Here is a 14121-nt window from a genome sequence, read left to right as displayed (position 1 = left end):
CTATAGTTAGGACTCATTAAAGTGTTTTGTGAAACACATCTTTGTATATTTTCTCATCTGATGATATATTGTACTTTAAGAATTGCTCTGTAAATACAATAAGAAATATTTTTCTCTTTTTCGTATTTTTGTAGAATCTGTGAAGCAGCAAAAGTACATGGCCTCTTGGAACAGGAGCTTGCTCATGCTGTCAATGCATGTTCGCATGCATTAAATAAAGCCAACCCAAGGTTTCCTGAGGTAAAGGAATAACAGAGATTTCCTTATAAGTAAATAAACTGCACCATCTGTTTGCCTAAGGTTGTGACACAGGAGCTATTCTGTACTCCGTGTCCCCATACTATACCAAATAGGATGATAATTCTTGAAGTTTTTGATAACCAAGACTCCCAAATATATACACACACATGCTCAAATTTAAGTCAAGTTGCTTAATGGATGAATGGATGCTGTATCTTCTCCCCTTTTTGCCACTTAATCAAAGGTGGAGGTAAAGGGAAAGTTACTTCCAATTCTGAAGGTGCTACTCTCTGTAGCAGCAGGAAGTCTCAGCTCTTTGCAGGCTTATGGAAACATCTTGTAGCTGATGAATGTGGCAGAGCTCATGCTCCATGATTCTGAAATTTATTAATAATACCAGGAATGGGAGTTAGGAGAACCGCGTTTGTACTGAAGAGGCACAAGAGTCTTCTCCTGATCTTAGACAGTGTGACATCTGAGAAGGCAAAAGATGCAGTTTCTGCATTCACTCCATGTCCTCCCCCGATGATGTTGCCTTTTTTGATGGCTGGAGATTAGAATGGGACATTAACGATAGTGAAAATGCAAAGTTTCTGTTTTTTGTTAAGGGGGGAGCACACAGCCAAAAGGGAGATACAGAGTTTGGATCAGGGGCATGGTAAGAGTGTGTCTGTTGTCTCTTGGAAGCAATCAAGGACTTGCTCTGTCTGCAATGGAAGTGCCACAGCCTGGGATGCTCATCCTAAAGCGATGCACTAGTGCTTATTAAATCAAGTGTGGTGTACTAATGTAGCTCTGAGCACGAGTAAGCCAAACTCATATCAGCAAAGAGCAAATACAATAGGCAAAGTAGGCTCATATGTACTTGAAGACATATATAGACATATCCCCAGAGTGGAGACATGACAAAGCTGAACAAATGCTGTAACTGCATATATACCGTATATATTACACATATGTATATGTATGTATATACATGTCTCTCTCTCTCTCTCTCTCTCTCTCTCACACACACACACACACACACACACACATAAATAACAGTCAATCAATGTGGATGCATTCATAACAAATTTTCACCTCCTTTTGTGCTTAGATGTTGGGCTGTAGTGCTACCCAGAGAAATGTAAAGTAGGGGAAAACTGAGTTTGATGATTTCTCTCTTTACACTAGACAATCTGGGTGTTTTCAGAGGCTGGACCCAGATGATAAATTGGGTAGAGTCTGTCTGTGTAGTTTTATCTAACCTAAATTTACCCAGTCACTCATCGCTATGGTAAATATGCTAGCTAACCCTTTCTTCTTAGACTACATCTAGCAGTTTACTTCTGCTAGGGATAATGTGAACAATTCAGATGGACAATCTTGTTAAATGAGGCCTACAGCATTTCTGCTGGCCTTTGCCAGCTATAAATATCATGGGTCCATCTCACAGGTGTCTGGTTGCATGATCTTCAGGGTCATATCAGGTCATATTAAACAAAGTTGAGGAAAAGACAATAAATAAATAGTACATTTTCCTTTTCCAGTCTTAGTGCTGCAACAGACTAAAAGGGAGTGTTATGTCCCCAGATAAGCAGGTGAGATATCCTAACACACAGTCAGGTCTAGGTTTATCTAAGAATACAGATTTCAGCTTGTGAATTGTGCTTTATGGTGGTTGTCTTTTGTTTGAGTGGATTGGCTTGTCAGTATAGAGCTAAATTGACATATTTCTCCTAGGACAGGGTCCTTCAGCTGTGTACTATAAGCCCAGAGTACTTTTGCTAGTCCAACATGCATTCCTTCAAATGATTGTTATCCTTCTTATTCCCCAGAGTCTTACCAGAAACACTGCCATGGAGATAGCTGTCAATGTGAAGGCCCTGCATAATGAAACTGAATCTCTGCTAGTAGGAAGAGTTCCTTTGGTAAGGTGACAAAATACTTGTTTTTATTCCTTCACTGATACTAGAAGTGATTTGTTCTTTGCACTCTGCACTGATTTAAAAGATCAACGCAGAATTTATGACATGCTATTGCAGCTCTGTAAGGCCGATCAGAGGATATTACACTGCATTGGTAGCTTGAACTGGAATGAGTTATGAATTGTTGTCCTAGGCTGGCAGCCATCTCACCTCACTTCAGATGTCTGAGAGCTCATTGCCTGGGCTCTTCTTTTTAATGGCCTGTGGAGAGAAATAAGTAAAGCTGCAGAGGGTGATTCACCCAGACCTGTCCTGGAGGCCTATCTTAAAGATAAATATCTTCTGGAGGTTTAGCATTTAAGGGAACCTTTGATGTTCCACTGCATATCTTCAGAGTTTAAAGAGAACCTGGCATGACTGGTTTATTAGAGAGAGTCATTCAGATTCATACATTCAACTTCTACACATCTAATTTGGGTGAGGAAATCTCACCCTTGTTCTAATACCTGGCAGGAGGTATCTTATAGCCGTTAATCGTTAAGTGCTCCTACATCTGATGACACTTGAAGTCTTTTGCATCTTCTCCCTTTGCTAGTGTTTCTGTATCTAAAATGGTGAAAGACTGCTTAAGAATTGTTGAACTTTGGATGTATAATCAGAAAATTCCTACATGTGACATCGTGAAGAGAAGAAAGATGTCAGGTTTTCTATGCTGGTCCAGTTTTGATATTAAAAAGATCCTCAGTAGGAACAGTTACATTTTCTTTGGATTCAGAAGCAAACTTATTATTAATTTACTGTTGATTTGAGTGTTATAATTACAAATTGATATCAATAGGAATGTTTTCATTTGGGTGAGTTAGAGTATGAAGCTTATGGTGCTGGTTCAGGTACCTTTTTACACCAGTGACAGATGGTACAAGTCCGTCCGAAAGTACCCAAAAGTTAGTATGGTCTGAAGGCTTATGACCGCTGAAGCTCTAAAAGTAGTCGAAGGTTAGGCTCATATGATAAATTTTATGGAGTTTTAAAAAGGAAAGTTATTCATTAGATAATTTTGTCCAAGAAAAAGGAAAAATATCTGCTTTTTTTTCCAGATTGCTATTACTAATCTCTCGTTTCAGACTTAATGGGGAATCAAAATAGAGAAATTTGTTTTAATTTTAAAATAGCTTCGGAAGAGGAATTAGAAGAAAAGGTTTGAGCTGGTGATTCAATACTAGGACAAGTATGACTTATCAAGACAGTCTAGAACATAATGTTATTATGAAAACCTTCCCACTGAAACACTACCTTTTCTACAGCCAGGTGTGATTGCATTGTTGAATTGGTCCCTTGATCAGACTCCAAAGCCTAATTTGATTTATTTGTGCATTTCTGATTCTTACATATTGCTCTTCTGTTTCTCATTATAGTCTGTGCAAATGTCTTTGTGAGTCTACATCAAACTCATTTTTTAATAACAAGGCTGTTAGAAGATATCTAGATTATCGTCCAGAGGTGTCCATTACACTCATTTGACATTATGCTTGTTTAGAACTGTATTTTAAAGTCACAATATCAAAATCTTTGTCCAGCACTAAAGATCAAAGATTCTCTTACAACTCTATTTTAGAAATATATTAGTTAGGATATAACTTCATTAGATCCTTTCAAAAGGATATTCTATACTGCTTTGGTACTACTTTTACCTGAAAGAGAGAAATGGGTGTTCAGATTGCTTTATTAGTGATTTCACGCGACTTGTTCTGGGATTCAACCGTTTGCCTCAAAATGCTGTTTCAGCAACCCCAGACAAAGACCCAAACTGCTTTCCTGTGGATCAGCTGCCTGCCTGTTCCCTTCTTCACAGGTTTGACTCTCACTGCAGACGCAAAACACAGTTTTCAGACCAGGGTTTTAAGGAAAACTGGCACCACCATGAGTTTCTCAAAATGTTGATAGAGCCAAATTCACATGGGTCAGGAAAGCCCAAGCTTTTTTACATTACCAACACTTTTTTTTCCTCTTTGCCCTTCCCTGAAGGCTCTCCCCCTCTGGGGCTGCCGTATGTGACCCTCTTCCAGACCTTGTCCCCATTGCTGCCCCTGGCAGCGGTTGCTACCACTCCATGTCTCACCTATTCAGAAGGGGTAGCACAGACACTATCACTGAAAGGCCTTTGAGAATGGAGCATGTTAGGTAAGGCACAAGATCTATGTTTTCTTTCTTGACCGGAAGAGAGTTATCCATCATATGAAGAAATTTGCAAATGATAACTTGGGCTTTGTCATACTACCATCTATTCAAGTTTTTTCACTGCTTTTCACGCAAAGATTTTCCAGGCCGTTGTTCTTCTAGTGAGTTTTTATCTCTTTTGTGCTGGAAGTTCCCATTTCTAATGTTGTGTTCTAGTAGCAATGTTATCAGATAACTTTTGGTGCATGAAGAGTCAGAAGCGTGGTGAATGATGACAGTGATTGACAGCTAGGTCCAGCTGGTCCACACCCAAAATCTCAGCTGTATCAGTCATCCCTTTGTGGCTGGGACCATACTAAATGTAGTGTCAGAGTGGTTTGATGCATCTTTGAAGGAAGATTTAATTTGGTAAGATTATTTGTTTTCACTGTTTATATATATTCACTGCAAACTAGTCATCTATTTCTGTGGTAACAATGCCTCTAGGTTAAATGTTATAGGTTAAGAATACTACTAATATTATTTTTCTGATCTCTTTATAAACAGCAGTTAGAAGCTCCCCATGAAGAGCTGTTGTCTGATGCTTTGCACAGTGTGGAAATAGAGCTGAGAAAACTTGCTGAGATTCCTTGGCTTTATTATGTTTTTCAAGCAAATGATGATGAGGTGAGTCTGATTAATACTTCCTGTTTCTAACTGAACTTAATTTTGTTTTAATAGGTGAAAATAAGTTAGAATCCCTCATAATCTGAATAGGCAATTTCAGTAATGATGCCGAATCCTTCTGTCTGCTGTGAGCAAGCTTTTAAGCTTAGGGCTTTTTCAGTTTTATTTCCTTTTCTGAATTTAAAGGTATTTAATGGTTATTTAATAAAAGAAACAAATAGAGAGCTAAATCCTGACATACTTCTTTACAGAAGAAAAATTTGGTCTTAGTCTTTGAGATTAGCTATGGATTACCTTCTCAAGTACAGAATTTAACCTTGTTGCTTTCAGTTAATTAAAGGTAACTATGTCTGTCCTTTCATGTAGGATCCCCCTCTGGATTATGCTAAGAGAAACAACAGAAGTACAGTGTTTCGCATAGTGCCAAAGTTTAAAAAAGAAAAAGTCCAGAAGCATAAGACCAGCCCTCAGCCTGGTATGTGTTTTGACATTGCAAGAAAAATAGCATTTGGGGAAAATGTGATTTTATGTGTTTGTAAGAGCTGAAGTAATGTACTCTACCTATGAGTAAAGTCCTGACCCAGTCAAAGTGAAAGGCAACTGAACTGACGTCTTCATTAAGAGGAACATTTCTTTCAGTGCATTTAGAAAGCATGATTCAGTAGGACCCCAAGACTTCCAGGTGAACCAAAGAAATACTGCAAAGATTCATATAATTGCTATTTCATCAGGAAACAGGACCTGGGTCTTGGCTGGTGGTTAAATTTAATTAACTCAGAGCAACACAAGCCATACGTGAACACATTGTTTCCCTGTGAAACTCCAGCTCGTGTTTTTCAGATTAGTTTGAGAAGCTGTGCAATAGGTTTTATCACACTGGTTTAATTAACCAGCTATCCTTAAATTTCAGATGAGTTTTAGGGTTAGTTAGACAAATCAAACGAAAAGCCACAGTAGTCAATACTGATCTCTTAATCAGTAGAACTTGAACAAACTCCACTCTCCTCTCTTCCCTTTGTTATCTGTGAACTTACTTCCTTAAGATTACATCCAAGGACCATGGTCCTAAAACTGTTTCCACATCTTGGTCTTTTTAATGGGCAATAGGTCGAAATCTGCAAAATCTTGCAGTTGTTGATTAGATTTCAGATTAGACTTCAGATTTCACTTCATTGTGAATATAACCAGTGTTGAATGGAGTTGCAAAATTGTAGCAATTGTTAGCATAACTCTATTGTCTTTCAATAAGCGTGGTCTTACTTGAACTAATGTGGGCAACTAACCTTAGAGAACAATGTTTTGCAGAGAGCTTATTAATAGCCTGTGTAACACAGTAGCTTAAAGAATACTTGTTACATTAATTAAGAATACTAGAAATTTTCAAATAAAAATGGACTTGCTTGCTGCCATTGCTATATCTGAGGTATGGTTTATATATTAATTTTACATGTTAATTAGTTTTTGAAGGCTTCTCCTTCCCCTGGATGACTACTAATAAATTAATGGTATAAGGAAGAACAACTTTAGCCTTTGCATCACTGATCCTAAGATGATTTGATGTGAATTTGTGGGACATGAGGTTTTAAGGGCCTTATTGAAGAAACTGGAGTAAAGCTGAAAGCATGGCTGCAAAGCAAAGAACCCCAACTTTGTTTAGATACTTCCTCATGTTAATTGCTAACCTACAACCTGCATGTAAAAGGAAATTGTCAGGTTTTTGTGGAAATGACATCTCTAACCTTTCCCTTTGCTAGCACGGCAATTCTTCTCTGTTTTCCACTCTCTTTGGCCTAACCTTTGCTTGTAATGCATTTGAGCATGTAGAAATTAAGGGGGTTTTGCTCTTAACTTTGGTAGTTCAAAAATGGGGCACAGATGAAGTTGCTGCTTGGCTGGATCTGCTCAGTTTGGGAGAGTACAAAGAAATCTTCATCAGCCATGACATCCGAGGCTCTGAGCTTTTACATCTGGAAAGGCGAGATCTTAAGGTATTTCCTTTGTGCTACTTTTCTGCTATTGACCATTTTCTTTGACAAAACAACAACCAACTTTTCTTCTTTCCCTGCACTTGTTATGTGCTTGTAGCTTGGCTTACACTGTGCAAACATGCAATAAACTAATATGCTCTGTCCTCTGGCCTGAATTTCTTAAATGCTGAATTGTACTTGCAGCCAAGAATATCTGTGATATCAGAAATTTCCTTTTCTTGCACTTGATATAGAATGATAGCACAATAATTTATGGCAGAAGGCACAGGAAAAGCTCTTTTGATATCTTACTGACATCAGTGTAATACATTGTTATCTTCAAAAGTCACTGTTTCACCTAGACTCATTAAACAGGATCAGTGTGGATCAGTTTATCAAGCTGGTGGAAATAATTTTGTGAATATATCTACTGCAGGGTCAACAGCTAAAAATTCATTGAGGTGATTTACTGTAGTACTACACTTGGATAGTCAGTGTGAGAAAGAAAAGCCAGTTTAATAAATTGCAGCATTGGACCTAGATGGCATTGGCGTTTGTGTGTCAAAACAGACTTTCTCAGTAGTTGTTTTCATCCATGACAAACCTCTGCCTGATTTTAGCTGTATAGATTATTTTTTTTTAAAGCACTTTCTTTTGTCTTTTTGGTTGTCTTGAAGAGTCTGAAACTTCCTTCCTCTGAGGTCAGATTGATAAGAACTAAGTTTTGCAGGGAGAAATGTTACCTAAAAGTCTGAGGCTGTTATCTGAGCTTGCTGTTTTTTCAGGAATCACTTAAGTGCATCCATTATATGTAATAGAGACTATATCTTTGGGGATTCATTACATGACTTTTTCCGGGAACCCAGTGGTAACGAGTTCTTGATAATGTGTTTGCAACTGCTTTTAGCATGTAAGATAGGAAGTAGGGTATTGTATAAATTGCAAACATTTACATTTAGAGTGCAAGTCATTGTTCTAGCCACAGTGCAGTAGCCTCCAGATATAGGCAATACTTTGATACACATATGCCATTTTTCCTAAAATTTCTCATGTAGTTTGAAATCCTGACATTATAAGGTAGTGCTTTACATTGTGTGACTGTTACAGTAACATGTAGCTGATACAGATAGCTGTGTCTGATATGATGCATTTAGCTGTTGCGTATTATCGTACCCTTTGGTATTAGGTCCCATAAACTTCTTTCCAAGGATGTTAAGTGCTTTTCTTTCAGGATAGTATAGTCTTTCCATGCAAAAACTTAAAAATAGAAACCTGTCCAAGAAATCCACCACAATGTTCCAGTCATAGGTGTGTTAAGTTCCTATCCTGAATGGTCACTGAATAAATTTAAAACTTAAATGGGAAACTCAGCATCGTGCAATGCATAGTTTTGCTAAAAGAGTAAGAATTTCTCTCTCTCAAAAAAAGAATCAAGTTGACAAATTTGTTGAAATAAATGATAGTGGCAAGATCAATGTTTAACTAGGCATTGTCTCTGGCCTTAGATAGGTACCAATTTGTCTGCATGCCTGGAAGATTGACTGGCACTTCAACCAAGTAACTATCTGCAGCAGTGTATTCATCAACCTATTATCCCTGTTGCTCAGACAAATGCTGAATCAGTGCAAATAAAACACCATCACAAAGGGTAATGCCCTGAAATTTCTAAAGGTTTGTCTTGGATAGAGCCTACTGCGAGACAAACTTTTACTGTCCCCTCTCGCTAATGCTCTCTGGAAGCATTTATGCATGTTTTAAATTTCTATTTGTAGCTCGGCCAGGGGTTGCTGTATGTAAGCTGCAAAAAGGGTAGATCCCGTGCTAACAGGTGGCTGGCACTAGAGTTGTCCCGTCTGTTTGTTAGCAGAGCTGAAACCTTCCAAAGCAGTGCTGTTTGTAAGATCGGCCAGGCTTTTGGCCAGACGTGGGTTGTGCTCTATGTAGCAGCGCTGAATCGAAATAGCCGAGTTTAGCACTTATCCTGCTCAATACGTACGGGGCATGATCTCTGCAGGCAGCCAATTAAGGATAGCTCAAGGCAGGCTGTGCTTTCCTGACCAGTGACCTGAATTGGTGTCAAGACATATAATGTGGTACCTGGGGAAACGAGGAACATGTCACAAGCTGCCCTGTTAATTTGTCCTCCGTTTGGCTGTTGAGATGTGCAGATGAGTCTTCAGTGCTTTTGTGAGCTATAGTCTGTCTGCAGCCTCTCCTTCAGTGCAACCGTTGTGCTTCCTAACAAGCTCAGTGGAACTGTCATTGATTCACAGCCTCTTAAGTCATGTGTGATGGATTTCCTTCCATTACCTTTCATATCTACACCAGGAAAAATAGTTGTCCATTTTAATTGAACCCCCTGGGCCCACCTTTCCTTCTGTGGTCAAAAATAGAGATGAAAAGCAGTAGGGATAAGGATTTGATGAACCTTTCCTTTCCCCCACATCACTGAAGTAGATCAATACCTTGACTGAAGAATTAGACTCCTATAGTTGTATTTCTGCATTGCTTGTGGATCTCATTCTCAGTTAGCTCAGTGGGTAGCAACTAGCAAATGGAGAACACCTCCACCTCGAACCAGACACCTCTTCATTCCTCCCCCCCACACACACACAGTAATACCCCTTCTCCAGTCTCCTGTGCCTGACTTTATTTAAGGGCATCTTAGAATTGTACACCGATGTGATTTTATTTTCCTCAAGGTAAGGATGGGCAGTGAATTATGAAGTGTGCTGTAGAAGCTGGAGACAGAGGGCTCATCCTGATTCTTTTTTCTTTTTTCTTTTCTTTTCCCTAATTAACCTTCTTTTACAAGTAAGCTCATTGAAAACTAGACTCTTATTTTGCTGAAGTAAATGCTGGCACTTCTTAGCATTGACAGGCTTGTTCCTAAGCATGCAATTTAGTAGTAGTCGGAACTGCAACAGGTTTGATAGGGCTAGGTGGTACTTGCAGTTCTAATGTCTCCATAGCACTCCATGGAAATGTAGGGTTTTTTGCAGAAATGGTTACCACATCTCTTGACAGCTTTTAATGAGCAGTGAGAGTTAAGCTAAAGTCTGTGCCAAGAATTGTGGAATTTCATCTCTGTGTTTTGCAGAAGGATTTTTTTAAAAAGGACTTACAGAGAAAATTTTTTGTAAGATTTGTTAGACTTTAGACATATTTGAAGTCTTTTGACACTGGCAATGTAAGTCAGGGAGATTTCTAATCTGGAAGATGTTAGTATTAAAGACTTTTTATAAAAATTGTTTAATAGTATTAGATTTTGACAAAATCTGTGGGGCAAACCTGGGATGAATGGTTTCTTGGCCAGGCAGATAGGGGGCAAATCACCATAATATATTGTAGATGAAGAACTCTTGAAGGCTGTTTCAAGGATTTTTATTAGCTTTTTTTTTTGCCCAGCTCTTTTTTTCTCTTTGAGAATGTTTTGAGCCTCATCTGTTGGAGTCCTAGAGATGGAAAAGAGGATGGGGAGAACATAAGGAGAGGTGATCCTGTAGTTTTAAGGCTGTAGCTGGGAAGGAGGGAGGACTCTTTCCTTGCTCAAACTCTGGCTAGACTTCTGTCTTCAAAACCATATTTTGATGAAATCAACTTTTTGTTATTTGATATCAGTTAAATAGGGACAGATTATACAGCTCATGATGTAACTAATGCATGCACTTTTGCAGATCTTCCTTTTGTGAATGATACACGATATGCTGCTGTTGCAAAATCTTTTCCTTTAAGATGAGAGAATTTCTGCAAACTTTCCTGCACCAGTAGTAAACTGAGAACACTCAGTAGTTTCTAGTATCAGGATTGTATAACTCTTAATAGACTGGTTTGGAGGAAATTACACAAGCATAAAAATTTAGACTTTATTTGGTCAGTTTTGTTTTTTCCCCTTAAGTGTGGCAGAATGTAATGAAAAATTGAGGTAAGACTTTTGAGACTTACTGTTTTGGTCTAAATTACAGTAACTTCAATTAGAATGAAAACAAAACTGAAGTCACCTCTGTAACATAGGCAGTGTTGGTGAGACTTTGTAAAAGCTGATGAAAAAGCGGCTAGATTTTCAGGAAATTTCTTAATATGATTCTTTCCTTTGTGATCTTTGAAGTCTAAAAATACCTCGCTATATTGCTTATCCAGCAGAAGTTCTACTCATGGAAAATGTTTCTTTTGAAGAATTTGGAAGTTCTTAACCTTTGACATGTGTGGCTTCTTGTGGTTTGGAAAGTATCCTATGGATTTTCCCTATGTAGAATTTCTTCCAGATAGCAACTGGGATATTTCAGAGAGTTGTGCGTATTTAAATTCATTGTAAATTTAAGTTTAGAATAAGAAAAAACATTCTCCAACTTTATAATGATAAAACTTGCTCTTGTTGTTGGATGCATTTAACAATTACTGCTTGCATATCAACTCTCTTAATTTAAAAATTTGTATTAAGCTTTTAAAAAATGAGATAATCATGTATTAGCTGTAACAAAATATAAAATGATGTGATGTGAAAAAAGTTTTTTCAGATAGGTTTATGAACAGCAGTAAATCGTCCTGAAAGTTTAGTTTTGGGCCTTCTACGAACACATCTTGAACTCTTTAATTTTGTGCCAAAGTACTGGAAAGGATGGTCACATGTTATAGTATTGCTAGTTTTCTGTCGAAGATATAAACAGGTTTTTTCCATCTTTCACCTAACCAGAATTCAAACTTGGCTCTCTGAAAATTAATCCACCTGTTAAATCTGTACTATGCTTCATTTATAATAAAATAATGAATTCATGCCCATCTTACCACCCCTTTCTTTCTTTGGAGAAATGCATAATGAATTGCATGCTAACACCTTTAAGTACTATACAGATTTTCTGAGGTTTCTGTGGATGTGGAAAGGTAGATACAGTCTTTTTTGTGCAAAGTATGTAGAGAATGTTGTATACGGCTTTACTTTTTACTCTGCATGAAAATAATTATTTCAAGCTGTGTCATGTACTCCCTCACTTTAATGTGTTTGTAATGGCAAATTCTCCTATTAAAATGAAAGGGTTTGTATTTCAGAAGAATAGATAGTGAACTTTACTAAAAGATTTTTATTTAATCACAAACTATTTACATAAGGTTTATTCTACAAATAACTAATATTTGTGTGTGCCACTTATTTGACATCATTAACCAAGGATTTTAAAGAGTTTTTCAAAGCTGGTTTATACAGATAAGGGAAGCAGAGCTCCAGAGAACCAAGATGAAAATTTATTAGCACAGTTGGGGATCAGTAGCACAGCTGGGGATCCCATTCTGCTTCTCTGACCATTGGACTAGTAAAAATTGGAAAAAGATGCTGCTAAAGCTGTTGTTAATACTGAAAGAGGTTTGATGTAAAAATCTGTTGTCTACTATCAGTCATATGGAGAGGTGTCCCAGAAACCAGTATTAGAAACATTTTGGCTGATATTAATTGCTTTAGTGGTGGCTACAAAGAGATTTGTACTTATGCTTTTTCGTTTTCCTGTAGGATGTGACTGTCATGTCTCTCAGAATTTCTTTCCTAGCTCTCTAATCATCAAGCGTACCCATGTAAGGAGACTTACCTTTATAGAATGAAAACAAATGCTTAACCTTATCTATTGTTCTCTGAAGGGAAGTTGTCCTACATGCCTGTACACATTACATCCACTTTCCCTTGAGAAACTGGGGATGTGTGCACTCATTGCTGAAAATAGACATCATAGGGCCACAAATCAAGTAACACTGCTGGACAGAAGGTCTAATCCATCACATCCTACCAAGCTGTTGATGGCTGTGTTAGAGAGGAGGGGGAGATTGTTCTTCTTCTCCAGAAATTGTGCAAAGCATTTATACTTAGTGGTCAAGCAAAAGATATGTTTTTGAGGGATACTGCAGCGCCTTGGATTGAGATTATTGCAGGTAAGTAATCTTCTCTCTGCAGCACAGAGAGAGATTCATTGTGTGCTGTAAGCTAATTTCTTGTTAGGCAATACTTGCTAGCACCCCAGAATCTTTTCCAGTTAATGTTAAGTTGATTGCAGTAAGCACATTTCTAGATATGTGTTGCATAGCTAGATCATAATCATTGCTGTTTTATTTATTTGGTAAATAAGCCTTCCTCTTTTTCTTTCTTTTTTTTTTTTTATTTCTGTAGGACCTGGGGATAACGAAAGTGGGCCATATGAAGCGAATTCTCCAGGGAATTAAAGAGCTTGGCAAGAACACCCCTTTGTCTGAAGTGTAATTATGCTGCTGCCCTCCCTAGAGAGAGAGGGGAAGTTGCTGGAGAAGCAAAGCTGTTACATGCACTTAGCTGTCTTTGTAGTTTACTGTTCGGAAGAAAAAGCACTGGTGTGTTTGTACAGGCTAAAATCTCTGAATTCTTGTCCGGTGAAGAGCTTGCTTCAAGAGTATAAAAGGTTTTGTGCCAAAAAAAAGTAAAAGGTTCCATGAAGATGTTTTCTTGGTGTACAAGCTTGACCAGTTTGGATAAGCACATCTGGGTAAATTGATTGGTATACAGTGAACTGCACTGACTGGAAAAATATAACTAAGAAATGATTGCTTTGCTTACATGCAGCTCAGTATGCCTCTCTTTACAATGCAGCAAGATATCAGTGTACAGCATGAGGTTATCTGGTCGTCCCGAGGCATAGCTGCCGTAACGCCTCCCATGCAGGGGACCGAGAGCTGGCTCTTCCGGGGTTGAACACGTGAGACTGGCAATGCCTCAGGTACCTAGCGCTCCCTGGCCACGCAGAGCGGTGACAGATACCTTGTTATGCCATGAATGCAAGCTATAATGCATGGTGTGCCTGCCCGACCTGTCTGTTGTTCTGTTGCATGACCCATCTGATACTTAAAACACTTGAACAACTTTTATATCGGTTTGAATGAGATTTAATTTATTACTACTTGAGTGTCGTTCCCCCCACACACACCCCCCCAGTTTCAGGCACTTTTCTATTCTTCAGTGTTGTGTTTTACCTAAATGTGTTCTACAGCAAAGGATGTGTGGGTGTGGAAACTTAGCATTTGTGCCATATTCAGCAAATTATATGCATTATATATGAATGAAACACTGTACAGATAGATTTTTAAATATACCATGTACAAAAGGTATATCAGGTAAATAATTTATGAGTATTTTTGAAAGACCGGTACCTCAC

General features: G+C 38.1%; 1 protein-coding gene across 1 annotated transcript in view; it reads left to right on the top strand.

Annotated features, from left to right (window-relative positions):
* Positions 1-13768, top strand: part of DGKH (diacylglycerol kinase eta) — a 156576-nt gene extending 142808 nt beyond the window's left edge. Inside the window, exons 25-29 of the mRNA XM_067292456.1 lie at positions 135-240; positions 2058-2150; positions 4872-4991; positions 5358-5466; positions 13107-13768. Of these exons, the coding sequence (XP_067148557.1) occupies positions 135-240; positions 2058-2150; positions 4872-4991; positions 5358-5466; positions 13107-13159 (481 nt within the window). The 3' untranslated portion in view covers positions 13160-13768. The remainder of the gene's footprint in view (positions 1-134; positions 241-2057; positions 2151-4871; positions 4992-5357; positions 5467-13106) is intronic.
* Positions 13769-14121: the final 353 nt, after the last annotated feature.

This window comes from Apteryx mantelli, chromosome 1, assembly GCF_036417845.1.
Source record: "Apteryx mantelli isolate bAptMan1 chromosome 1, bAptMan1.hap1, whole genome shotgun sequence".
Lineage (NCBI taxonomy): Eukaryota > Metazoa > Chordata > Aves > Apterygiformes > Apterygidae > Apteryx > Apteryx mantelli.
The sequence above is the reverse complement of the archived record's forward strand: the minus strand, read 5'-3'. Positions and strand labels throughout refer to the sequence as shown.